The following is a 26,783-nucleotide window of genomic DNA, read 5'->3' as shown; positions in this document are numbered from 1 at the left end:
AAATATGTGTGTAACCTTTTTCTTCATTGGAAAATTGTCCATTTAGTCCTCATTGGATACCAAGAACAACAGTACTGTCAAAAATTATATAAGCAACTCTGCCTTGGCATGCTTCATGAAAGAAAACATTCAAAAAACATTGTGAGGGCAAGGATGTAGCTCAGTCTGTAGAGTGTTTACCTAACATACCCAAGACCATGGGTTAAATCGCTAGTATCTCATAAACTGGGTATGGTAGCACACACCTGTAATCTCAGCCCTGGGGAGGTAGAGTCAGAAGGATTAGAAATTCAAGCTCATTCTTGTCTATACAGTGAGTTTGAGGCTAGCCTAAGCTACAGGAAACTGTCAAACATTTTTTTTCATCACTGAAAGACAGAAGTTCAAAAGGAAGGGCTGTGCTCAGGAGAAAGAACATGTGTGTAGGAACAGAAGTCCTGCCGGGAGGCAGAAATATGCTAGGAAATGGGGATGAACTCTGAGATCTGCAGAGGGTTCCTGAAGAAACGAGGTCTGAGAATCATGTTCTTTATTTTGGGATAAGATTTTGAAACTATTACTATAAAAATACTTTTTGTTCATTCAGTAAAGAGAGAGGCTGGGGTGTGGTAGCATGTGTCTATAATCTCCTCACTTAGGAGTTAGGGCAGAGGATCCTGAGTTCGAGGCCAGTCTGGTAAAAATTTACCCAGAATTCTTGTGCCCAGAAGGTATCACTGTGTTATGACTCTCTGATTGCCATAAGAACACAATAGGAACTAGGTGACTTAGCAGAGTCTGATTTATTGTAGAAATACTTAATCTCAACCCGGGGTTTCTCCCCCACCTTTGATCATTCAGTTCCCAGGTAAAAGACACAAAAATTTTATTACTATAATAAGCCTTAATCAGAACTAGAGCTGAATAGATAGCTATCCTCTAAGCTATTGGAATTTATTTCCTCATTTCTGATCCCTAATTATAAATTGCCATGTTCTGTCTGGGCTACCCTTAACTTCAGTTGGCCAGCCCTCCTGGCTATGCTTTTATGACTCACCTAACCCTTCTCTCCCCCTTCTCTCCTCTCTCTCTCTCTCTCTCTCTCTCTCTCTCTCTCTCTCTCTCTCCATTGTGGTTCTCCTCAGACACCAACCAAAGCTGGAAACTCCAGACCCTGCCTATCTTGATTCTACCCAGCAATAGGCTACATGTAGGCATCTTTCTTTACCAATCAGGAATAATTTGGGGGGTAAGGTCACATAACGCTGTCACTTGGTTCTACATGCAGATTCTCTCATCCTCGGGGACAACCAGGCTTTGGTGGCCAGTATTTAGCATTACAATACGTAGCCAAAGCCCAAACCTCAACACTGTTTCTCACAGTTCTGGAAGCTAACACAGAACCTCCAAGATGGCTTTCATTCTGGGGTCTTCTTTCTTAGTTTGTACAGGCAGCTGCCATTTCACTAGGTGCTCACTGACCTCTTTGCATACACATACATTCTCCTTTTTACATTTATTTACCGATTTCTAATGTGTAGGTGCATCTGTGCCTGTGGATGTCAAAGGACTACTTGTGCAGGTTGACTCTCTTCTTCAGAGTATGGGTCCTGGGGCTCGAACTCAGATTGTCAGGCTTGGTGTCAGCATCTTGACCCACTGAGTCACCTCATCAACCCTGGTGTCTCCTTTTATAAGGGCACTAAATTCACATACATGATTCTTGAGGTAGTTCTGTTTTGGTGATTTCTGTCCATTTTTTTATTTTTGAGATGAGGTTTTGTGTTGTCCAGGCCAGTCCCAAAGTCCTGAGCTCAAACAATTCCCTTGAGTACAGGGATTACTGCCATCATAGGCATGCACTAACAAGCCTGGCTCTGAAGTACCTGTTAGCTCAGACACTGGCCTAAGAGCTCCACCCTCATGATCACACGGCTCTGTTTTGCCTCGAGCCCATCATAAATGACTCCATTTTGGCTTTGGTAGCTTGCATTTTATCACACAGTAGAGCAAGTAAAATTGGAAAGCAATGGCCCCAAGGCATAGTAAGGGCCAGGCATGACAGCCTGTGACACAAGGCCGAGGGTTAACTGAGAAATGTATTCCCAGCAAAAGGATGACTCAGGGGAGGGGACAAGGGTGAATGTCACAGAGTACATAATGAGAAATGAAAATGATAAACGTAGATCATCCACCTGTGAATCATATTAATAAAAAGAACAAATGAAGATAGCAGCTAGAAGAGACAATAGACAGGAAAAAGGGATTTCAACAATATTTAAAGACAGAACAAGGACCTAGTGGAGAAAAAGAAACGCAAAATGCTATAGGAACTACTGGCATTAGATCATATATTTGAAATCACATTTCCCAGAATTCCGTGGAATGAAGGAAAGCATGTCTACCCAGAAGAAAGCTGCTCTCCTGCATATTCCGTCTGGAGTGCTGCCTTTTCTCTTTCTTTCTTTCTTTAAAGATTATTTTATTTTATGTGTATACCCGAATGTATATTTATTCATCACTTGCATTTCTAGTACCTATAATGGCCAGAAGAGGGTCAGATCTCTGGGGCTGGAGTTATGAAAGGTTGGGAGTCTCCATGTGGGTACTGGGAATTGAATCCAAATCCCCTACACCACTGAGCCATCTCTCCAGCCCCAAGCTGCACTAGAAGAGATCAGGTGGTAGCGGGCTAGTTTAGACTAGGTTTGATGGATTAAGAATCCAGACAAAGTAACAGATGGCTCTCTATCACTTGTGAGCTCTCCCTTCTGAGTGAGCTTTTTCTTCATGGGCTGTGGCTTATACAGATGTATCCCCTAGCTCCTCAAGTGGATGTAAATTCTTAAAGCTGGGATATGATATGCATTCTTGACTACTGTTAACCTATACCACTCCCCAACATCTACCCGGGTTTGAGTTTTATAAACTCCACGTTCTTGGCTTCAGTGAACTAGACAATTCACAGCTGATTTCCTGACCTCTGAAGCAACTGATTAGTGAACCCCAAAATTAATGTTTTCCAGGACCACAATGTGATGGCCTGTAATTCAAAGTTTCCAGGAACAAGTTTAGAAGGAACCTTACTTGTACTGGTAAACACTATATTTAAAACTTACCTAGTGGGGCTGGAGAGATGGCTCAGTGGATAAGAGCACTGACTGCTCTTCCAGAGGTCCTGAATTCAATTCCCAGCAACCACATGGTGGCTCACAACCATCTGTAATGGGGTCTGATGCCCTCTTCTGGTGTGTCTGAGGAGAGCAATAGTGTACTTATATACATAAAATAAATAAATAAATCATTTAAAAAACTTACCTAGTAATACTCAGGTTCTTCTTCAAATCGTGTAAAAAATTTTAAATCTTACAGAAAATCAATTAATAAATATGCAGAGTAACGATGTATGTTTTTAAAATTAATACGAATAACCATAAGTGCCTATCAAAGTTTATAAAGCACTTTTTTAACACACACCCCTGCCCCCCTTATTCTTTTAGGGACATGTTCACAGTGTTCAAGAGGGGCTAGCTGTAATGAATTGAAGTTCACTTTTCTCTGCTAGTCTGGTAGTCCAGCTTAGTAGTTAGACTTTCAGCCTATATGCTCTGGACAGCAGGCTCAATCCCCAATACTGCTCTGAGGGTGAACTGCTGTCTGCAGAACAATCATTATCACATTACCTATAACAGTTCACAGTCATGTCCCATCGGGTGCAATCTGGGGCAATCATTACCTCCCGACTACATCCACTCAGGGGCAAGGCATATCCTGATGTAGTTCCTGCCCATGCAACCTCCAGCCAAGTGTAACTAATCACATGTAGTGTAGTTGGGTCAAACAAATCTGTTGGGGAAGTGAAAACATGTATCATGTTTTCTCCACAATAGCCTCAAACGTCTCAGGAAATATCTCTCCTTGGGTAAGGGCTTACAGGTCAGAGGCGGTTTTGTTTCCTGGATCTCTTAAGCATAGTAATTAAAACTTAAAACAACTTTGGCTCTCACAGTCCCAAGGACTTACCGTTTCCGGTGGATCTGTTTCCTCTAGGGTGGCTAAGCAAGAATGTTCCCCTAGTACCTCCCCTTCCTTTCTGACTACATAACTTTTAACTCCCTCTTCCTTGGTTTTTGCTTTTTAGAATGTCTTTTGCTGGAAGTACAGAACAAATTTTTAAAGGTCTTAGGCCATGGCTCCAATCTGGCAAGTGGCTGGATCATGAGAGCACCCCAAAGTCCCGCCATGCCTCCAGGATGGACTCTGGACTTTCTTACCTCTTCTGCTCTGTTAAGTTCCCCGTTTCTTTGTCACTGAAACTAATGGTTTTTAGCCATCACCTACGCCTTTTGATAGCTGTGTCCTATTTTCTTCTGGTTTATTCCTGGGGCTCCTGGCAGGTCACGTCTGCATGTCTTCTGTGTCCTCTTTCTCTCTTTGTACCACACTGCCTGATTTCACAAGAATAGTCAGCAACTAGGGACATCCAAAAGAGGAGAAAGGCACCTCTCCTCTCTGCAAATAGGGAAAGGACTGGGGAAGCAGAGTTAGGGAGGGCGTAGGGTAAGTGGACAGAAAACGAGAGCTCCGGTGCAGCTTGAACTGGATTGTGTGGCTGTCCGTGAAATGGGATGAAGGTGTCTCCTGAAAGACACACAGATCTGCCTAGGCAGGTAGAAAGAAGATGGTCACAGTACTCCATATGGTGGGTACTTCAATGGACAGAAAGCAAAAGCTTGTCAACAGTAAAAAGTTTCTGAACAAGCAGTGGCCAAAATTTTAGTTAAAAATCAAACATCTAATGAATCCCACCCAGGTATGTCTAGAATCGCTCACCCATGTTATGTTGTGTAATTTCACCACTGCCTTGTTTCTGACACACAACATGCACAGCTTCTTTTGGGTATGTCGTCACAGCATGCAATGCTCATGGATGCTGCCTAACACCCACACACAGATTTGAGACTGTTGTATGTTATGAATTTCTGTGTTATTACTGTATATACAAAGGTTTCTACTTTTATGATAGTTTATGGAAAACAAAGATTGTTAATATGTTCCTCATATGGAAGTATCAAATTAATATATCTTTGGTCTGGTCTATGTTAGACAAACAAGCAGCTCATTAATGGGCAAATTTGTTTTTAATAAATGGCCAAAAATTATATTTACACCAAAGAAATTTAAAATTAAGACAAAATTCTTTGTGATTTATCACCAGTAAATGTGTAACTTGTTATTTTATATACCTATTTACTGGGCTGCTTAAAATTTTTTCAGAACTAAAAGAGTCAAACATGGGGGAAATTTTAATAAAACACATTCAAGCTCAAGATAGCTCTAGTACTTAGCACAATCCAGAATTCAGTTCCCAGCAGGAGGAAGAAGAAGAGGAGAAATATAAGAAGGAGGAAGAAGAAATAGAAGAACAATTGTACAACATGAATCAGAGGTGACAGGCACTATGCTAAGCCCCAAGATTAAAAGATGGGTAAGGCATGATCCTGCCTGAACCCCACCCCAGTCCCAGAATAAGCACAGAACAAAGGCCAAGGAGAAGGCTATCAATAAGTTAACCTCAATTTGAATGAATTAGAGTTCTAGTCATAGGGAATGGAAATCTCATAAACTATGAAATTTATTGATCAAATATATTCTGTTCAACCTTCTGACATTAGCCAACAAAAGTTTACTGAGTCTTGATTATGTGCTGCACAGAGTTAGCTACCAGGCACACAAAGACAGACAGTGGCAATAAATATCTTATCAGCTAGTCGGTCCTATCAAGTTTTGCTGTTTTCCTTCCTTATCAGAGATTAGATTGTGGATTGCTGGTATTCATATGTTTCATTACATAGTTCCTGTATGTCCTGGCCTGTCCTTGGCCAACAAGGCCAACCTCAGGGAGGTTGCATTTTGAATTCTTTGTTCAATTCTAATTCATCTTTTGCTTTAATCAGCTAAATTTATGTTATATTATTTTATTATCTATCAAACATAAGTTTTCTTCACCCACTAGTTTGTGAAAAGTTTTCAAGCACAGGTAACGCTATATAGAGCATAGCACTGCGTGGATATGGCTTCTATGCTGTTTAAAACCATGTTTCCTGTCTTGGGGCTAAATAATCTTGTAAGCCACACTAAGTCTGCTACGTCGGCTACTCCTAATTCTGAGAGCACTTCCCAGCCTTAGCTATGACAATCAACATTGTCATACCATTGTCATTACCAGACAGCAGCAAATTTTGTAGCCCAGTGACACAAATTATGAATTAGAGTGAGTACTTTGCTTCAATTTAGTCCTCACAGTGTCTGTAATCATTTAAATCAAGACTGGTCCAATATGAAAATTAAGATTCTAATACCTGTGAGAATCTCCAGTAATCTATGATTTCAGATAACAAGTAGAGCTTAATTTTTACCTAGAAATTTGGTCATTTTTCAATTTTTTGTGATTTTAATTTTGGAAACAACCAGAATAGTATAGAAAAGAGAAATTTGTATGCAGTGATCTTTGTGACCAGAGCATGTGCGTTTAATGGATTTCCCACTATTTTACCATCTATGTTTTGAATATTGGAGTGAATAATAAATAAATGAGTGAGGGCAAGCGGTACAGTGCAATGAAAAATAAAAAGAAACTGTTTATAAGGTTTAAAACTAAAAACCAGTCATGACAGCTCACCCCAGAAACCCAACACACAGGAGGGGAAGGCCAAGCATCCAGAGGTTTAAAGACAATGTGAGATTCATGAGACCCTGTCTTAATAACAACAACAATAATAATAAATGTGTCACTCTATAAAACATGGCAAACGGCATTGGGGGTTTCACAATGTTCTCTGCCATGTGGCTTATGGTATCGTTTTAATCTCTGCAATTTAAGAACTCAACCAATCTTTGTTGTTGGCTTCTTTTGGCCCACGCAATAGGATTTTCTGGAGAAGGCGGGTGCACTTGCCAGCAGGGATTCGGCCCAGCACCATCACCAGCTCCTTCCCCCAGCTCATGTCTAATGTGGATGCAGCTTATGAAGTGGCTGAACGAGGCATTGCTTTCTTCTTCAAAGGTACCTACAGATCCCTCAAGGAAAGAAAAGCCAGGGCCTTGGTGCCATACCTGTATTACTCTGGTGATCATGGGGCAGGGTTTGGTTAGACATGAAGTGTCACTCAACACTGTTGTAGACATGGAAGGAATGACAGTTCATTATCAACTGTCCCCAGGACCAGCCTTTGAGTTTAGTCGGCACCATGCTATATGGCCAGGGCCAGGGAGCTTAAAACAAGTCCCTGGCCTCTTACAGACCAGCATGGCACACTCCAGTGAGATCCTTTAATGTTAACTGATATCCTGCTACAGAGACATGCTTAGAGCAGCTGGCAGGATACAACCTCCTGTGATTTCCGAAGACAGCCCCTCAGGAATGCAGTGTCTGGCTTCAGCCCTTCACTATGTCTGACTATGAAGCATTACCCATCTGCCATGAGACTCTGTTTCTCACCTACAAAGTGACCGGAATGGCACCACTCTTGAGCATACGTCTCAGCAACAGATAACCACGAAAGTTACCCAGAAAGCACAGATGTTAGGGTTGTGCTATTTCCCTGGGCCAAAGGGTAGACTGTTATCAACTTAAGGCAAAAGCATCATCATTTGTCCCTCTTTCTCGTGCACATATGAAATGAGGGAGATGGTAAACAAAAGATGTACTGAAAACTAAAGACATTAAGAGTAAGTTTCAAGTTTATTACTATTCAAATTGATTAACTAGATATTCATATTCATATGCACAGGAACTAGCCTCATTCACTATCCAGAATAGAGATCTTCACGAGTGGAATGTATTAGTGAGTGTTACAGAACTGTTGTAGACTCTTACCTTTCTTTTCAGGTCCTCACTACTGGGTCACTCGAGGGTTCCAGATGCAAGGTCCTCCTCGGACAATTTACGACTTCGGGTTCCCAAGGCATGTGCAGCGAATAGATGCTGCCGTCTATCTCAAGGAGCCTCAGAAGACCCTCTTCTTTGTGGGAGAGGAATATTACAGGTGCGGGCTTTACCTCTTATATGCTCTACATGTGTTTGATGGGAAGGAAAAACTCTTTTGCAAAACTGAAGACAGGTCACTTGACAATAAGCCTGCTGACTACTTGTCCACAGGGTAGCCTTTAAGATACAGAACTGTACAGTCAATCAGCTGGTTGTCTTTAGGACCAACATCCTAGGATTTCAGTGAATTCATTGACTTGGCCCCAGTGGCCTTGAAGGAGTGGAGTTGGTGTCTCGGGGTTCATCACTACCTTATAGAAATATCAGGGTGGGAGCAAACTACACCATTACATAAAATAGACATTAGAAATGTTTGGGATTTGGGATAAAAATAGAGGTGGTCACAAATGTGACCCTCTTTGGAGGAGAGTTCTGTTTAAAGGAAAAGCCCTACAGAGAAGCCATTCTGCCTAAATTAGACAAACCCCATGGCTGTCCTGCAGGAGTCCATACTGAGCAGATCGGCATAAGGTCTGACCCCACACCCAGTCACTGTACATAGGGCCACACCGCAGCTACCTGCTAAGGTTCTTCTTTTTCACTGGTACTGAGAACTGACTGAGGGAGGCTGTCTGCCACGCACCCTTGAAGACCATCTCAGCCTCTGCACCCCACATCCAGTCTTTCCATGATGTAGCTCATTTTCACAGATGTCAAACAAGAAGCAAAGCAAGTTCTAACCCAGTGGCTGTGACAAATGTCTTGTGGGGCCCTGGAAATCATTGGAGCAAGAGCACTGCCCGGAGAGAGCTTTGACTTCAGTTTAAGTTCTCTCTCTCTCTCAGTTTAAGTTCTCTCTCTCTCTCTCTCTCTCTCTCTCTCTCTCTCTCTCTCCCCTCCCCCCTCCCCTCCCCCCTCCCCCTCTCCTCCCCTCTCCCCTCTCCTCCCCTCTCCCCTCTCCTCCCCTCTCCCCTCTCCCCTCTCCCCTCTTCCCTCTCCCCTCTCCTCCCCTCTCCCCTCTCCCCTCTCCCCTCTTCCCTCTCCCCTCTCCCCTCTCCCCTCTCCCCTCTCCCCTCTCCCCTCTCCCCTCTCCCCTCTCCCTTCTCCCCTCTCCCCTCTCCCCTCTCCCCTGTCCCCTCCTCTCTCCTCCTCTCTCCTCCTCTCCCCTCCCTCTCCCCTCCTCTCCCCTCCTCTCCCCTCCTCTCCCCTGTCCCCTCCTCTCTCCTCCTCTCTCCTCCTCTCCCCTCCTCTCCCCTCCTCTCCCCTCCTCTCCCCTCCTCTCCCCTCCTCTCCCCTCCTCTCCCCCCTCCCCCTCCCCCCTCCCCCCTCCTCCTCCCCCTCCCCCCTCCTCCTCTCCCCCTCCCCCCTCCCCTCCCCTCCTCTCTCCTCTCTCCTCTCTCCTCTCTCCTCTCTCCTCTCTCCTCTCTCCTCTCTCCTCTCTCCTCTCTCCCTCCCTCCTTCCTTCCTTCTCTCTCCTTCTCCCTCCCTCCCTTCCTCTCCTTCTCCCTCTCCCACCCCCATTTTGGCTTTTCGAGACAGGGTTTCTCTGCATAGCCCTGGCTGTCCTAGAACAGGCTTTGTAGACCACTCTGGCTCAGAAATCTGTCTGCCTCTGCCTCCCAAGTGCTCAGATTAAAGCTGTGTGCTTCTACACCTGCCATCATTTTATTATTTTATGTCCTCTCACTTAAATAACAATTTGCAAAAGAAATTTGACATAAAAAATCCTTCATATCTTCTCCCACATGACTGATATTTTCACTCTCAATATGGACAAAAGGAAGTAACTCATTTGAAGCATATATATTTCATGAATATAATATTTCATTATTATTATTATTATTATTATTATTATTATTATTATTATTATTGAAAATCCATATGAATGTTGACCCTTCTGACCTTCTCGGCCATGGAGAGCCCTGATGTGAGTAACCTGATCTCCGTGGTGGATTTTCAGTGACTCAGATGGACAGACACCTGTATGAGCATGGGGCCAGGGTGAGGAAATACACTTGAGGATTGTTCAAGTTTCTCAGTGTTCCAATGATATCTTCAGAGGGCTTGGCTGCCGTCCCACCGTCTCTCTTCCCTTTAGTCTATCACCCACCAACAATGCTTGGGAAAGTATGGCTAGTGACAGCAGAGTCCCCACATCCTCTCTGAATTGAGGGTTATGGAAGAAGAGCTTCTCTGATTCAGTGATCTCTATGGCCTTCGACGGACACAGCATCGAGGCTTTGGGTCTGGATCTCTGTGACTGTCTATCAAGGAAGAGTCTTTCTTTATATGCTTCTTTCTTTGTTGATTTTTGGTTTGTTTATTGGGTTTTTTTTAATTTGTATTATTAGGGAGGGCACACATGCCATGGCACTATGTGAAGGTCAGAGGACAGTTGCCAGACTTGCTTCTCTCCTTCCACCACGGGAGTCTTGGGATTTAATTCTAGTTGCCAGGGTTGGCTGCCGGTTCTTCTATCTGCAGGGAAGAGCCTTTAGTGATGTAGATACAGAGAGTTTCTTACAGCATTTCTTTTTTTTTTTTTTTTTCTTCCATTGTTGGTGGCTAATTTCTCCCATTGAGTGTTCTTGTTCATCTACCAATGGCAACAGGAATAATGGTACAAGGGGTGTTCACGGGGTGGGAGTGCCACAGTCTCCATCATCCTGTATGATCGATGCTTGCTGAGTGTATGTGGAGTGATTTGCATGTCCACAGGTTCCTCCCTCTTTCCCTTCACACTGGCAATGAGAACACAGGATGCCTATATGGGGGCTGCAGCATCACTGCTAGCAAGGACACATCTTCCACATTCTCCTTTCTGGATGCCTGTACTACTGGAAGATATTTTCATTTAAAGATTTTTTATGGTTAGTTATGATAGAGAAAAAAAAATAGTAAGTAGCAAAAGTAAGAATAGTAAAGTAAAACTAATGTTACTTGTGAATTAAAATAAAACAAAACTTATTGTCAAATCACTTCATTAAACCTAGCTGTTGGGTATGAGTACATCCCAGGCTCTCTACTGGAATCTTGAGACTCAAAAGAAGCCACAGAGTTTCCTTCCAGCAAAGAGTGTGTGAGTAGGGCTGAGGACATAGCTCAGAAGTAGTGCTCCCCGAGTTCAAGCCCCAGTGTTCCTACAACAACATTGAGGTCTGATTTCAATCCCCAGTGTAGCAAGCACAAGACAAATGAGAGATGTGAGCAGGAATAAGGGAGCCACAGTGTTTTATAGCAGGTTGACCAGCAGTGAGCAGGCTAGCCCTCCCTTTCTTTATTTACAAAATGGAGGCAGAAACTATGCTTAAGTTCACAGAGTTACCGAATTGAAAATGAAAGGGGGGCGGGGGGGAGGGAGAAGTGTGTGATGCTTATCACCTGATCTGTACCCAGAAATCATCCTATAGCCCTAGTAGATGTATAGATAAATGATTAACAGACGTTCAAATGCCAGAGTACCTCTGTGGGAAGCCACATGGTTTTCAGGGAGCCAGATCAAAGAGGAAACGGGCAGTCTAGTCAAGGCAGCGGCAGAAAAGAGTGCCCAGGGGAAGTGAGGACCGCACCCCCTTCTTCCAGAGCCGCGTGGGAGTTTCCCAGGCAGGAGTGGGTGGGGGCAGGTTTGAGTAGGGGCAAGAGTGGGTCAAGGCAGGAGGAGTGGGTGGGGTCAGGTGGCTTCCAGGCAGACGGAGCAATTGATGAGAAAGCACTGGGGCAAGAATGGGCAGTAAGTGTGGTGGAAACCGCGGGTGATTCATTCACCGGTGAGAACACCGGCCCCAGGAGGGAAGCGTCCAAGACAAGCAGGGTAGAACAGACAGACCAGAGAGGACCTGTTATTCTACAGACAGAGATCCATGTCAACTCTGTAGAAAAGGAGGAATTACTAAGTATCTTAAATAAAAGATTAATTCAGTATGTTGTGTGACATGACTAGAAATCAGAAGAGAGAGACCACAAAGCCACAGAAAGCCCCATTCAGCGTGTTCAAAAAAAAAAAAAAAATAATAATTCCCAACCAAAATGCTACATGCAGCAAAGTTAGCATTTAATCAGAAAGAGAAACTGGGCATGGTGGTACATGCCGTAAGTCCCCACTTTAAGAAGAGTGTCGTTCATTTGAGGTCAGCCTAGTTTACATAGTAGGTGCCAGGCCAGCCAAAAAATGCAGAGTGATCTCCTGTTTAAAAGAGATATGGGGCAGGGAATACATAGATAGAAAAAGAATATTCTCAAATAAACAAAATCTGTGAGGATTCCTGGCTCACTGACTTGCCTTACAAGAAATAACAAAGTTATTTGTGCTGAAAGCAAGTGATCTTGTATAATAAATACAACACATACACACTCACACATACACAAATTCACATTGCACCAGAAGATGTAATTACATAGTAGCAGAATACTATAACTGTGCTTCTTCTTCCGTCTTTTCTTAACTGATTTGAGAATAAATTTAACATATTTATACATGCATATCCTCGTATTGTGGACTATAATATAAATACACACACATATTTATCTCTGCTGGTGTGGAAGAAAACTGTTTTGAGCTGCGGAAGTGATACCGCATGATAACACGCATTCACAGACAATGCTAAACAAAGAGACTGACGCAAACAAAAAAAAAATGTCAATACTTATGTTTTTGTCTCTAAGCATCATTACAAAACATACACCTATAAAATTATAATTACAAAAACTATTTCATAAATACATTACAAAATCCCAAAAAGAATGGGAATAAAATTAAGCTGCTCAGGTCATCTCTCTATCTTGCTTGAATGAAGACACTGTATATCTGAAGCCCAGTTTGAGGTTTTGCTATGAGTTTTGAGTGGAAGTACATATGTGTATGTGTGTTTGTCTATGTGCATACAGGCCCACAGGTCCAGGATGTGGAGGCTGGAGGACAGCCTTAGGCATTGTTGTTCACCTTTTTCTTAAGTTTTACTGGTCTGGGACTAGCTATCTAGGCCAGGTTTGCAAGCCAGTGAGCCCAGGAACCTGTCCGTCTCCACCTTCCTAGCACTGGGATAAGCATGTACCACCATGCCCAGCTTTTGTATGGATACTGTGGCATGAACTTAGATACCCAGGAATACGAGGCAAGCATTTTACCAAGTGACCCATCTCCTCAGTCTGGAAGCTGAGTTTTCAAAATGAAGACATGTATGGAATGAGGCATTAGACACTGCATGCCTGTGACCCTAGCACTTGAGATATGGAGGCAAGAAGGCCAGAGATCAAGGCCACTCACAGCTGTATCGTGAATTAAAGAAAGAAATAATTAAACCTCAACAACAAAAAGTTGAGTATGGTAAGCCCATGAATAACCACTGATGGAATAACCTAAGAAAATATTTAAAAATTAAAATGTTCTTTACACAATTTTCACTAATGTAAAACAAAATAGAAAGGAGGAATAGAGGGGAAAAGTGTAAGACATAAAAACAGATGAGACAGCAGGCGTACAGCTAGCCCATCAATAATAGTAAATTCAAGTACAGCAAGATCATCGGATTTGATTTAAAAGAAGTTCCAATTACATAATGTCTACCAGGGACATATTTCTCTGTTTACTTTTATTTTGCATCTACTTAATTGTTGGAGGGGAGGGTGGAATGCCATGGCATGTTTGTTGAGATCAGGGGACAACTTGCAGGAGTCAGCTCTCTCCTGCTAACAGGTGGGTCCTGGAGATGGAACACCAGCTGTCAGGCTTGGGGACAGTGCCTTCACCACCTGAGCCATCTTGATAGAACTGCCACATCCTTCTTTTTCTCTTTTAAAGATTTATTTCGTTTTATTTTATGTGTATGGTTGTTTTGCCTGTTTTTATGTCTGCGCACCACATGCATGCAATGCCTGTGGAGGTCTGTGGAGGCCCTGGAACTGGAGTTACATGTGGCTGTGAGATACTATGTGGGTGCTGGGAATGGAACCCAGATCCTGTGGATGGGAAGCCAGAGCTCTTACCCACTGAGCCATCTCTTCTCAGACTATAGTTCCTTTGTGATAGCTAAAGACTGCCACACTATCTGTCAACTGTAAGTCTAACTAAAAATTATATGAATTTTTGCTTCATCTTTAATTTTGGCTTCTACAGTATTGTTTAACCTTCGAACAGCTGGATTTGTGTGGAGTTCAGTCTACTGGAAATAGGTCCTAGAAGAAACCACTACTATGCCCCCCATAGACTGTCAAGGGGAAATGTGCTTCATTTGTTAAGAAAATTTCATTATGATGGTTCTTCAGAAGTTATTCAATCATCTTTCCAAATATAGGGAGAGTTTGTCTGGTCTCAGCTAAGAGAGTATTTTGTGTCGTTTCGGTCACTGGGCATTGATTCTGCCTTGCCTGGTGACTCAAGCACAGCAAACAATGCCTTATAAGAGAGGACAGATGTTTTGACCTGGGGTAGCTCGGTGAGAGAGCACTTGCCTGGCATGTGAAGCCTGGGCTTCAACCCTCAACACCTCAAAGGAAACATCACAGAGCACATTTTGTAATGGAGGATGGGCATTTAAACAGTCCTCATTCTGATGGTCTCTCCTCGGGTTTTCTTCCTCCCTTCTTGATAGAGATGTTAAATTCCACACTCTCTTCTCTCCTTGTAGTTCTATCAACCTTTGCTTTTTATTATGTAGGCTGCCTTATGATTACATACAAATGCATTGAACTGATGGTGTGACTCTTAAAGCGTCATGATTTGCTCCTATTTTGGTGGTAAATGGTTTGTTGCATTTTCTTCTGGCATTGCACAGCACGCCTTGTTTACACTCATTGGTTTCAACCTTCTCTGCTGTGTTTTCTGACAAGCGGCTAATGAACAAGCATTTTGCTTAATGTTTTCCTTTTCTGTTGTTTTGTTTATAGGAGGTGGGGTTTTCTAAGACAATGCCTTTCTATGTAGTTACATTCGTCACAAACACTCAGTAATCCTCCTGTGCCAGGCTCCTGAGGGCTGGGACAACAAGCATGTGCCACCATGTCCAGCTAGTATTTCAGTTAAGTAAAAAAGCATTTAGTTGAAAGCAATTATAGCAAAATCTGTCCGTGCTTTTTGAATTGTTGATGATTTTATCTCTGCTGTCCTGCTTCGCAGTTGTTGTCCTTTATAAGAGTTGCCTTGGTCACGGTGTCTTTTCATAGAAACGGAAACCCTAAGACAGAAATTGGTTCCAGGGACCAGGGTATTGCTGTGATAAGCCTGATCGTCATTTTGTTTGGAGGAATGTGGATTTGGGGACTTTGGATTTGGGAAGTGGTGAAAGTCTTTAAGTAGAGCTTACTGGGCCTTCCTCGTAGGAATGTTACTATGTGGCCTCGAGACTATTTTTGTGGCATTTTCATGAATGTGGCTGCCTTTTGCCTCTGTCAGAAGAGTCTTCCTGAGACTAAGTCTAAGGGGAAACGACTCAGATTAATTGCACTGACAAAGGAAGTCTCAGAAAAATCTAGCATAGACGTTTTTTCAGTGGTTTACTCTCATGAAAAACATTCTGATTAAGCATAGCAAGCTTAAAAAGAAAAAATACAAAATATATGGCTCAAAGAGTAAAGAGACACCAGAAAATGGAATGAAGCTAAGTCCTGGGTTCAAGGATATTAAATAGAACTAAGGGAGTGGTGACCTCCAGGCAAGATCGCACCCAGCTAAACTTACTGTTCATGCTTTTGGAATTGAACAAGGGATAATTATATTTAGACATATTTTTACCTGACTATTGTTTTCATTTCAACTTTTAATATGGAAATGAACTGCAATCCAGAAATGGGGGATACACCTTTGATCCAGATTTTGAGGCTGAAAGACATGGGCTTTTAATCCAGATCTTGAGGCATAGTGGCCATGAAAAGCTTAGGCCCAGGCATGATGGTACACACCTTTAATCCCAGGAGACAGAGACAAGAAGATCTGAATTCAGGGCCAGCCTGATACAGAGCAAGTTCCAAGTTCCTTTATGCCCACCATTCAGTAGACAGAGCCATACATATCTCTGAGTTCAAGGTCAATCTGAAGAGCAAGTTCCAGGACAGACAGGTTTAGGCAGTGCAGGAGATGAAAAACAGAAGGCCGCTGATGATGTAATAGAACAAGGAGGTCATGTTCCAGCCTCAGCAAGCAGTAGAATTCAACAGCTTTGGTCATGTGGCTCTGGTTTTAGAGTCAAGAAAAGAAGGGACTATTGAGACAATTGATGCTGGTTAGCTGGAGCTAAAAATTAGTATTAATTAAGAAGAGACCAACATCAGCAAGGTGAAATCTCCTGAGAAGTGTTTTCTGGGAACATAAAGAAGTTGTGCTCCAGAGATAGCCAAGGTTGCACTTCGTACTGCAGCCAAACTTGATAATCTGTAAGAGTCACCCAGGTGGTACTGGTTTGAAGGCATGAAGGGGTCATAGAGAGCTGAAGCTTGGCACTATGTGAGGTCAGGGAAGGCCACTGGTGAAGGTATAGCCTCAGTTGCTACTGGGAGCTCAGGACTGAAGGGGTCATGCACAAATGTTGTGGCTTGGCACCATGAAGAGAGTCTGTGAGAGGCGATTGGCAAAACCTAATTTCTGTGGAAGACTCCAGTGAATTAGAGATACCAGTACCATGGGATGATCACCAAGAAAAGCAGCAGGGGAGCAGAGTCAACCAGAGACTAGAGTGCTACAGAGGGCAGAGCTAGAGAAGTGGCCCAAGCTTTTTGGAGGAGCCCAGAAGATCATGTGTGGATCCCAGGCACTGAAATAAGAAGCTGTAAAGTTGAAGTTGCCTTGGACACCCCAGGATGTTAGAGATGTCAGAGCTGTGAGAAAAGCTGAGGAAGAAAGCTGCTAATGGGGAGTGGAACCAGCCCAGGAGAATGAAGTTTGATGCTGCTGAATGCCACCAGCAAGGATGAAAGGAGTTGGAAATCTGAAGAGAGCTTTGACATCAGACGTGGAAGCGTGGAGTTTGGAGTTGGCCCAGCTGGTTTTCTGTCTAGCTTTTGTCCTGTATTTTTTTCTTTTTACTTTATACAGGATTACAGTTAAGAGGCTGTATGAATCTCAGAAGAAACTTTAGTTTGGACTTTCAACATTAGTGAGACTGCTATAGACTATAGGGACTTTTGAAGTAGGATCAAATGTATTTTGCATTACACTATGGCTATGTATGGCCACCATAGACTCTTTGATCAAGCCTATAGAGGTCAGGGAGTGGAATGTGTTGGTTTGAATATGCTTGGCCCAGGGAGTGAAACTATTGGGAGGTGTAGCTTTGTTGCAGTAGGCATGTCACTGTGGACATGGGCTTTAATACTCTTGCCCTAGCTGCATGGAAGCCAGTCTTCTCCTGTTTGCCTTCAGAACAAGATGTAGACCTCTCAGCTCCTCCAGTACCATGTTTGCCCTGGACACCACTATGCTTCTTGCCATGATATAATGAACTGAAACTCAGAACCTGTAAGCCAGCCCCAATTAAATGTCACCCTTATAAGACATATATATATATATATATATATATATATATATATATATATATATGATTAACTAAAATAAATCTTTTTTTAAAGATTTATTTATTTTATATATGTGAATACACTGTTGCTGTAGCTGTCTTCAGACACACCAGAAGAGGGCATCGGATCCCATTACAGATGGTTGTGAGCCACCATGTGGTTGCTGGGAATTGAACTCAGGACCTCTAGAAAGAGCAGTCAGAGCTCTTAACCACTGAGCTATCTCTCCAACCCCTTAAAATAAATCTTTAAGAAGAGCAATCTTACAAATTCTTATAAAATAAAATTTACCCTAGATATTTCAAATTGAAATAATACTGAAAAAATAATTTCATGATATTAGAATTTCTCTGGAAGGACTGGTTCACCAGTGATTTTTACCAAAAACATTTAAAGAAGAACTAATACCAAATTTTCACAAACTTGCCCCAAACATAGAGGAGAGCACACTACATGAGCCAGTGAGTCCTTGACACCGAAACTGAGCAAAGGTATTATGAACCTTCAGATCAAATTTTATTTGTAAAAATGAATCCAAAAGTGCTGCAAAAATAATGCCTAGATAATCAGGAAGTGTTTAAAAATAGCTATATAAAAGATGAAGAATTTTTATGGGAATGTAAGATTTTGTTAATATCCAGAAATTAAAGAGTATCATATTTTATGCTGATTGAGTAAGAAAAACCTTGAGGATTGGCCTCCTAGTGCAAAAAAAAAAAAATGTTTGGTGAAGTCCAGCATCATTTTATAATTTGAAAAAAATGACAGTAACAGAAATAGAATAAAATAGAGAGAACTTGCCTGAACTAGAGAAAAAGAATCTGTGCCAGCCCACAGATCACATCGGACTGAACAGTGGACAGCTGGTAGCTGTCTGCACTAAAGTTAAGAGCAAAGTAGAGATCTCCAGTCTTCTCACTTCAGTTAAGTTTACAGGAGGTGCCAAGCACAGCACTTCATCAAGAACAAATGAAACGCTAGTCATCCAGAGGAGAAAGTCAAACTATTTCTCTTCGTGTGTGTGTGTGTGTGTGTGTGTGTGTGTGATATAATCTTTTAATAGAAAAACATAATTAAGATTCAAAAACAAATGGTTAAAACTAACAAATCCATTCAGGTTTGCAAGGACAAAAGAAAATAACTATATAATATAACATCAAAGAGACTTAAGATATTAAAAAACAAACTAAAAAGAAATTGAAAAACATACTGTCTAAAAGTTGAGCTACTGATGAAAAATTACACGCCAGCTCTAATGTGAAGACGCTGTGTGTTTGTGGGCTGCAAGACCCCATCGTTTGAAGACATTAGCACTTCCCAACTTGGTCTGCAGCTTGAGCACACTATCAGACTGTCACTTGCTGCTTTGTAGAAAGTGACAGGCTGACCTGCAGCTTCGGATGGAAAGGACAAGGCCTTCGAATAGCTAAACCATCAGGGGAACGAAGAAGGAATGAGAAGAATTTATAGATGCAATCCTTTCTTCCTGATTTCAAAATTCACTACAAAGAAGCCACAGCCAGAGAAGTGTGAGCATCACAAGGACACACGGGTACATCAATGGAACGATATGAACATCATAAGGACACACAGATGCATGGATGGAATGAAATGTGGACTCCAGAATTTAACCCATATGGCTTTGGTAAGCTGGCTCACAAGCTGTGAAGGACATTCAGTGGGGTGGCAATATTCTTCTCAATAAATTCTGTTGGTACAAGTGAAGAACCACACAGAAAAGCATGGGTCTGGACTCTTCACATGTGGATAAAATTAAGTCAAAAGTGGTTAAATACCTCACATAAATGCTAAAATGAGAAAAACTTTAGAGAAAAACATAAGTTTAATTACTTTGGATTTGACACTGGGTTCTAAGAGAGAGAGAGAGAGAGAGAGAGAGAGACAGAGAGACAGAGAGAGAGAGAGACAGAGAGACAGAGACAGAGAGACAGGGAGACAGAGAGACAGAGAGGCAGAGAGACAGAGAGACAGAGAGAGGGGGCGCAAAAATGGGAAATGAGACAAACTGGACTTCATTAAATTAAAATTTTTCTGCTTCAAATGGGTCAGTAGCAAGAAAGTATGAGAAAGCATAGAGAGTAGGAAATACCTGACAAATGACTTGACTTAAAGCTCAATTACTAGAGAGGCACATAATCCAGTTAAAATATGACAAAAGGACCTAAGTAGACATTTCTCAAATCATATGTGCAAATGTCCAAGTAACACATGGGCAGATGACTGGCATCAGTTTCACTAGCTCAAGGTGAACCAAACCACATGATGTCACTTCGTACATATTAGAAACTCTAATCAAAAAGCCAAATCCTAACAAGTACTGTTGAGAATGCAGGGAAGGCAGAACCTTCATACAACAGTGATTGGGATGGAGAGTTCCTAGGGCCACATGGAGGACTGGCTCCTATACCTGAGAAAGTTCAATAGACTTACATCAGGTCCAGGGTTTTACTCGCAGGCCTGTTCCTAAAAGAAATAAATGCTATGCACAAGTATTTGTGGTGGCATTCATAACTAACCAACTGGTAGAAATAATCCAAATTGCCTTTTTTAGTGTTGAATTGGTAGATAAAAATGTGATAACTCATTCAGTTGATACTGTGAGGCCATAAAGATGAAGTGAGCATAGACAATGGAAGAGTGCCCTGTGGTAAAGAGAAGCTGGCTGCACACACCAGAAAGTGGGATGTTGTGATGTGTGCCTGAAATCCCAGTACTAGGGAGGTGGAGGCAGGAGGATCAGGTGTTCAGCTACACAACCAGTTCAAGGCGAGCCTGTGCTGCACTAAGTCCCTGTCTCAAAAGAACAAAGGCAAGCCACCAGAAACGCTTGACAAAGGGACATTTTAAATACAGTATTATATTAAGTTAAACAGAAGGTCAGGTGCTTTACCAACATTTGCGATTACAAATGTGGAGAGGAAGGTGTCTCTGAAAACCTTCATCTGGTGTCTCTGCATTGTGATATCACTAAGTCACTGGCAACAACTCATGGCTATATCCTTTAGTCTACATTAAATGATGAGGCAAATGTTCATGAATGAGATAATCAAACTTGCAGAGAATTATCATTTAGTATTCAGGTTTCATATACAAGACTTTAGTGATAAGAAAATACAGCAGCACTTTTAGCAGACGATAGCCCATAGTAGATTATCAGTCAAAATATTTTCTATAATAGTCAAGTTCAGCTAGTAGTCATTTTGGTGGCTTGTCATGTGATAGGAGTCAAGTTCAGCTAACAGTCACTTTGATGTCTTGTCATGTGGCAGGAATCACGCTGTACAGTGTCTCAGGATCTCTTCACTCTGACCCCAATCTGCTTCCTCAACAATCTTGGGAAGGATGTTCTATTGCCTTTGTTCAACAGTTGAAAAGATTGCATCTCTGAGAGTTTAAATGACTAGACCCACATGACACATGGGATGGATATCAGCAAGATGACTGAGCAATTAAAAGAACATGCCTGTGTTCAGTCCCCAAGAACCACATGGTGGAAGGAGAGAACAGATTCATGCAAGGTGTCCACTAGCCTACATACACACACACACAAGCACACTCACACACATAGACACACATTCATACACACATACACACTCACGCACACACACTCACACATACACACACACTCACACACACATAGACACACATTCATACACTCATACACACATACACACTCATACACACACACACACATAGACACACATTCATACACTCATACACACATACACACTCATACACACACACACATACATACACACACACACTCACACACATGGACACACATTCATACACTCATATACACATACACACTCACGCACACACACTCACACACATACATACACACACACAGTCACACACACATAGACACACATTCATACACTCATACACACATACACACTCACGCGCACACACTCACACATAAAGATGAATGTTAAGATGACACAGCTAGAAAATGACCATTGGAATCTCATGCACCTTGAATCCAAATGGAATGTCCATTCTGTCTGACAGATATACTTATTCTTTGGTTTATTTCACCATTTACTTATTGACTCAAAATGTTCACGATATTGCTGCACATAGATTCTTCTGTAATCCTATTGGCAAAGTCCTTACCACAACAGTGGCTGCAATTAACCCTTGCCTGGCCATCTCCAGTCCTCAGCCATCTTCCAGTCCTCTGTCCCTTGCTTTAACCCTTGCCTAGTGCAAAATACGATCTGCTGACATAGGTTTAATGACTGAAAACTAAACCTGGCACAAAGGGAACAAAAAAAAAAAAAAAAGACAAAAATGAAAAGAGAGAGAGAAATGAGGAATTAAATTTGTTGATGCCTTAGGATTCCAGATCAAATTACAGAGTCTATTAGACCTCCTACTAAAAAAGCTAGACTCTGTAGTTCTTGAGATAAAAATAAGCAACGTCTGTGGCTGGAGCTTGTCTTGGCTTCCACGTAAGGCAGGGGAGGGTGTCATACAACGTGCATGTGAATTGTCTTATCCTCATGGTGGATCTTTTCCAAATGAAAGCCTACAGCTCAGAGAACATTCTCATATTTTCTCAATTACACTGTGGGTAGATAAGGGTCAAAAAGCCAAACACAAAGCCAGCTACCTATAGGTATAATGTTGTTTGCTCTGTCGCTGGAATCCCCAAATATCTGTCACAGAGGGCAAGACCATCACCACGTTTTCACAACCAAATGAGAGCAGCACCAAGGGGAGGAGCATCCTTTGTCAGCACTGGGATGGTCATTGGTAGGAACTGTCTTCTTCTCAGCTTACATCCTCCCTGCCTTCCTTAGGGATAATGTCTTTCCTTGTGAACTGATGAGAGAACAAGGTAAGGCGATTTGATGATGATGTCCTTAGTCAGCAAAATGAAAAGCAGGTAACTTTGTGTCAGTAGCACAGAGCCCTGGTCCTATATCTACGTAAGAGGTCTCGATGGAATATTAATACATCAGAATAGGTCTGTTGACATGTTGAGAGAGTTCCCTCCCATCAGCCCTGCCCATAGTACTCTAGAGAGCAGCCCGAACACCTCTGTAGAGGCTCAGTTCCCCCTCAGATTTCTGTTTTCCCCTGAGCCATGTAGGCAGAGGTACTTTTCAGGAGATGGTGAGTATAATCTGCCATAGGAAACTACCCAGCAACCCAGAGAGCAAAAAATAGCTGACCTACTGGTGATGTGTGCAGATGGGAAAGCCCCAGCCTGGGGCTCTGTGTTCAGGAAGAAGGGACTTTTTTGTATTTTAAATGACAACTCACTGCTGAACAGTGAGAGTCATCTCCACCTGTCCTGAGTTCATACTGTACTGCTGACTCACACTCACAGCCTTTTACAAGTGTAACTTAGGTCACAGAAAGACATACCTAACTGATGTCAGGGCTAGAATACTAACCTACTCTCTGCTTAGTCTCATCTTGCCAGGAGAGAGCAATGGATTCAGGTGACATGATTTAAAAGATAAGAGGCTCACACGTGGAACTATCCTTTAGAGCCCAGGAGGCTCTTCAGTGTATACAGTGAAAGACAGTGGCTACCCATCCCCCAGGATCCATCAGTAGCCAGTGGTTCTGCATGGTGAGGAAACATGGAAGACTGGGAAGAGACGAGAGAAGATGCAGGGTTCCAGTACCCAGAATGTAAAATAAAATAACGTTTGGAATTTAGCAAGAGCCAATTTTTAAAGATCTAGTTATTGTAGGTTTTCTTGGTTGCAATGTACTGATTATTCACACAGTCAATTATGAGAGAGAGAGAGAGAACTCAAATATGTTCAAAATCAGACCTAGCTAATAATATTACTGACCACCTTAATGTCACCTATAATCATCAGGAACTTATTTATGAAATAATTTCTTTCAGCTATGATGAAAGAAAAAAGAAAATGGAAAAGGACTACCCAAAAAACACTGAAGAAGAATTTTCAGGAGTGAGTGGCCATATAGATGCTGCCGTGGAACTGAATGGTGAGCTTCCCCACTGAAAATGTCCCCCAGAAAATTAGAACAAGCAATCTGGGCTCTGCTCTAACTCAACAGAAATTGGTTTCAATGGGGGTCACTGGTCCAAAGTGATTTTATACATTTAAATAGCCAGATTACCTACTAGAAAGAAGAATTAGTTTTTAAATCCTTTATGAAAAAATAAGTAAATAAAAATAAATTTGTGGCTCTCCCTTTACTAACAGACATGTTTAAAAGTATGTCTTCAAGTGGGATGCAGCTAACCCTGACCCTGACCCTGACCCTGACCTAAATACCCTGCATAGGCCTAGATTTAATTACCAACACAACATAAACTGGTTATGTGGCTTGTAATCCCAGAACTTGGGAAAAGGAAGTTCAAAGCCATCCTCATCTACATGGCAGATCTAAGGACTGCCTAGGATGTGAGAGACACTTTCTCAAATAAACCACAAAAGATGCAGCGTCGGCCTGTAATCCCAGTGCTCAGGAGGTTGAAGCAGATAGACGAAAGGTTTGACTACAGCCTGGGATACAAAATGTGACCTTTTCTCAAAAAACAAACAACAGTACCACAGTGGAGCTTCAATCCAGGAGCTGTAGGCTCAGCCTTCCCAATCTTTGAACTTTCTATCACCCAATTCCTAAAATCAAACACATAGTTAAAGAAATTAGATGAACCGAGTATTTTATACAAGCCACACAAATTCAAGTACATCCTTTGAATCATGTTCTTGAGTATGTAGCACAGAGACAGGACAGTGTTCAGAAACTCAAAGGAGACTCCAATGTGGCCTCTGTTCTCCTGGAATGTTGAACATCCTTGGGAAATAAATGCTTATCCATCTCACACAGGTGAAGCCACTGGAAGATGAAACAGTCTGTGATTTAGTACTGATTAGTGTTAATAGGCTTCAGAGTGACTTCAAGGAGTGACCTGAGATAGATGGGGTCAAACATGGCCGTTGGCTATTTCATGAGACCTTAGCTGGTTCTGATGGCCAGCTAAACATTTGGTAGGCTATAAAAAAAGGAGGAAGGACTTTTTTTGGATATTTTATTTATATTTCAGATGCCATCCCCTTTCCCCATCCCCCCCCCAAAAAAAAACCCCTATCCCATGCCCCCTTTCTGTGAAGAGAATGATCTAAGCAAAACCACAAAACATGATGAACATGCCTTCACATTGCTGGAAGTGAAGCCGGAACCCTGCTGGAACAAAGGAAGGGCTTGGAAATGATCTGAGAAGTTAGGGGTCCGGTTCTAGAGCTTGTTGGAGATCCACAGAAGACAACCATCTAACCAGCCTCATTGGTGTCATAACAAGAAATCTGTGGTTGTATTATAAACCTCTCCCCTTAGAGAGCCCCATGTCTCTCAAGAACTCTCCAGTAACCACAATTTCAACTTTCTCTCCTCTAGGCTACATTTACTTCTTTTCAGGACCGAAAACATTCAAGTATGATACAGAGAAGGAAGACGTGGTTAGTGTGGTAAAATCCAGCTCCTGGGTTGGTTGCTGAATCGTCAGGTCTAGTCTCTCCACAGGGATAAAGAACGTTGTGAGCAACTGATGACTGGACATTTCGGACTAAGTGGTGTGTCAGAGACACTCTTCTCCAGCCTTCAGTCCTGAGAGGGATTGAAGGTTCCTTGAAAATAATAACAATTCTATTGTTTTTCCTAAAATTCATTCACAATTTTAATCTAAATGAGAAGCTACCTTTATTCAGAACTGCATAATATACCCTTTAGTTAAATATTCACTTTTTTCCTACCTACTGTAGTAAAGCAAATTGATCACTTTGGTTTCTGTTTGTAGGAAAAAAGACTATGCACACAAATATTTCATTAAGCAAGGTCATTACCATACAAACTATAATTTACCTTTTTAAAAACAATGGTCATCATTTACTATGATACATATAAATGTACTTATTTGTGTTTTGAAGGTGTCACAAACAAACTGCACCAGCAGGTGTGTTCTTGGCTCTGGCTGGCCTCTGTGTCTCCCACTGGCCTCTGAAGTGGGTTGGTAGACAAACACTCAAATGAATCTTCAAGCTTCCCAACAGCTGGACACTCGGCAACCGGGAACCTTTCTAGCAAAGCCCAATAAACATGTTGTGTTCCTCATTTCTCTTTTCTGTTAATACTCACTAGCTCTTATCACCCTTTATTTGGCAGCAAATTCTGTGTACCTGTAGAAAATGTAAACAATAGTATCATAAGTACACAGAGCTAGAAAAAATAACATGGCCCAATCTTTTTCCTACTTCCTGGTAGCAACCCCAGTGGAGATGTCTTTGATCCACCTCGGTTTCTTCTAAATAGTTTTCTATTTAAGGAAGTTTATATTTTTGTTGTTTTAGCTTGTTTGTTTATTTGTTTTAATTCAAACAAAACCTTTTCTTCCCAACTCTACCGTTAACAACACAGAAAGAATAACTGCTATCAGTCTTGTGGTTTTTAAAAACTGTAGTACTAGAATTCTAGAACCAGTCTAGAGAAAAGCTACAACATTTTAGGAGTTCTAAAATTGAATAATATTTTTCCTTCAGAGGTTACTTAGAAGAGCTACAGTTTATAACATCTATAACCTGTTGTTGTTAGCACCATTTATTAAATTTGTTTCATATACTCATGAAAAGACTGAATGACACTCTGTTGTTCCATTTGGCTTCTCTTCCTGAACCCAATTGTCACTGTGCATACCCAACCAGATGTTGACTGCTGAAGACAATATCTGATACCTTTGCTGTCTAAGCTCAAGGTGCCCTACTGAGAAGCAAAGCCATTTCACTTTCATTGCAGGCTGGAATCATCTTACTATCAATAAGCAAAACAAAAAAGCAAACAAACAGAGGCTAGAGAGATGGTTCAGAGGCTAAAAATGCTTGCTGCTCTTCCAAGGACCTGAGTTCAGTCTCCAGCACCCACATGGACAACTTACAACCATCTGTTAACTCCGGTTCCAGGCAATCTGATCCTCTCCTGTGACCTTTTTGGGCACCTGCACATATGTGTGCATATTGACGTACATGCATATAAATAAAAATAGTTTCAAAAGCAAGCTAGGAACAAAGTGGTGTGGCAAGACCTCACAACGTTAAGCAGAAACCCAGCAACTACACTACTGTGTGTATATACCTGTGAAAAATTAAAGCACAAAAACTTGCACACCAACGTCCATGGCAGAATTATTCACAATAGCCAAAAGTGGAAAGATGTCCATTACATGATGCATGTGTGAATAAATGTAGTACATTCAGACATTGAAATGTGTATTAAAACGAAAAAGGAATGAAGGGTTGAGACA

The 26,783-nt window shown here is 41.9% G+C and overlaps 1 protein-coding gene across 1 annotated transcript in view; it reads left to right on the top strand.

Annotated features, from left to right (window-relative positions):
* Mmp20 (matrix metallopeptidase 20) overlaps positions 1 to 25,677 on the top strand; it is a 44,113-nt gene extending 18,436 nt beyond the window's left edge. Inside the window, exons 7-10 of the mRNA XM_076925918.1 lie at positions 6,909 to 7,045; positions 7,871 to 8,027; positions 23,364 to 23,467; positions 24,887 to 25,677. Of these exons, the coding sequence (XP_076782033.1) occupies positions 6,909 to 7,045; positions 7,871 to 8,027; positions 23,364 to 23,467; positions 24,887 to 24,987 (499 nt within the window). The 3' untranslated portion in view covers positions 24,988 to 25,677. The remainder of the gene's footprint in view (positions 1 to 6,908; positions 7,046 to 7,870; positions 8,028 to 23,363; positions 23,468 to 24,886) is intronic.
* Positions 25,678 to 26,783: the final 1,106 nt, after the last annotated feature.

The sequence above is a fragment of the Arvicanthis niloticus genome, chromosome 27, assembly GCF_011762505.2.
Source record: "Arvicanthis niloticus isolate mArvNil1 chromosome 27, mArvNil1.pat.X, whole genome shotgun sequence".
NCBI classification, from domain to species: Eukaryota; Metazoa; Chordata; class Mammalia; order Rodentia; family Muridae; genus Arvicanthis; species Arvicanthis niloticus.
This window is presented reverse-complemented; position numbering and strand designations above follow the sequence as displayed.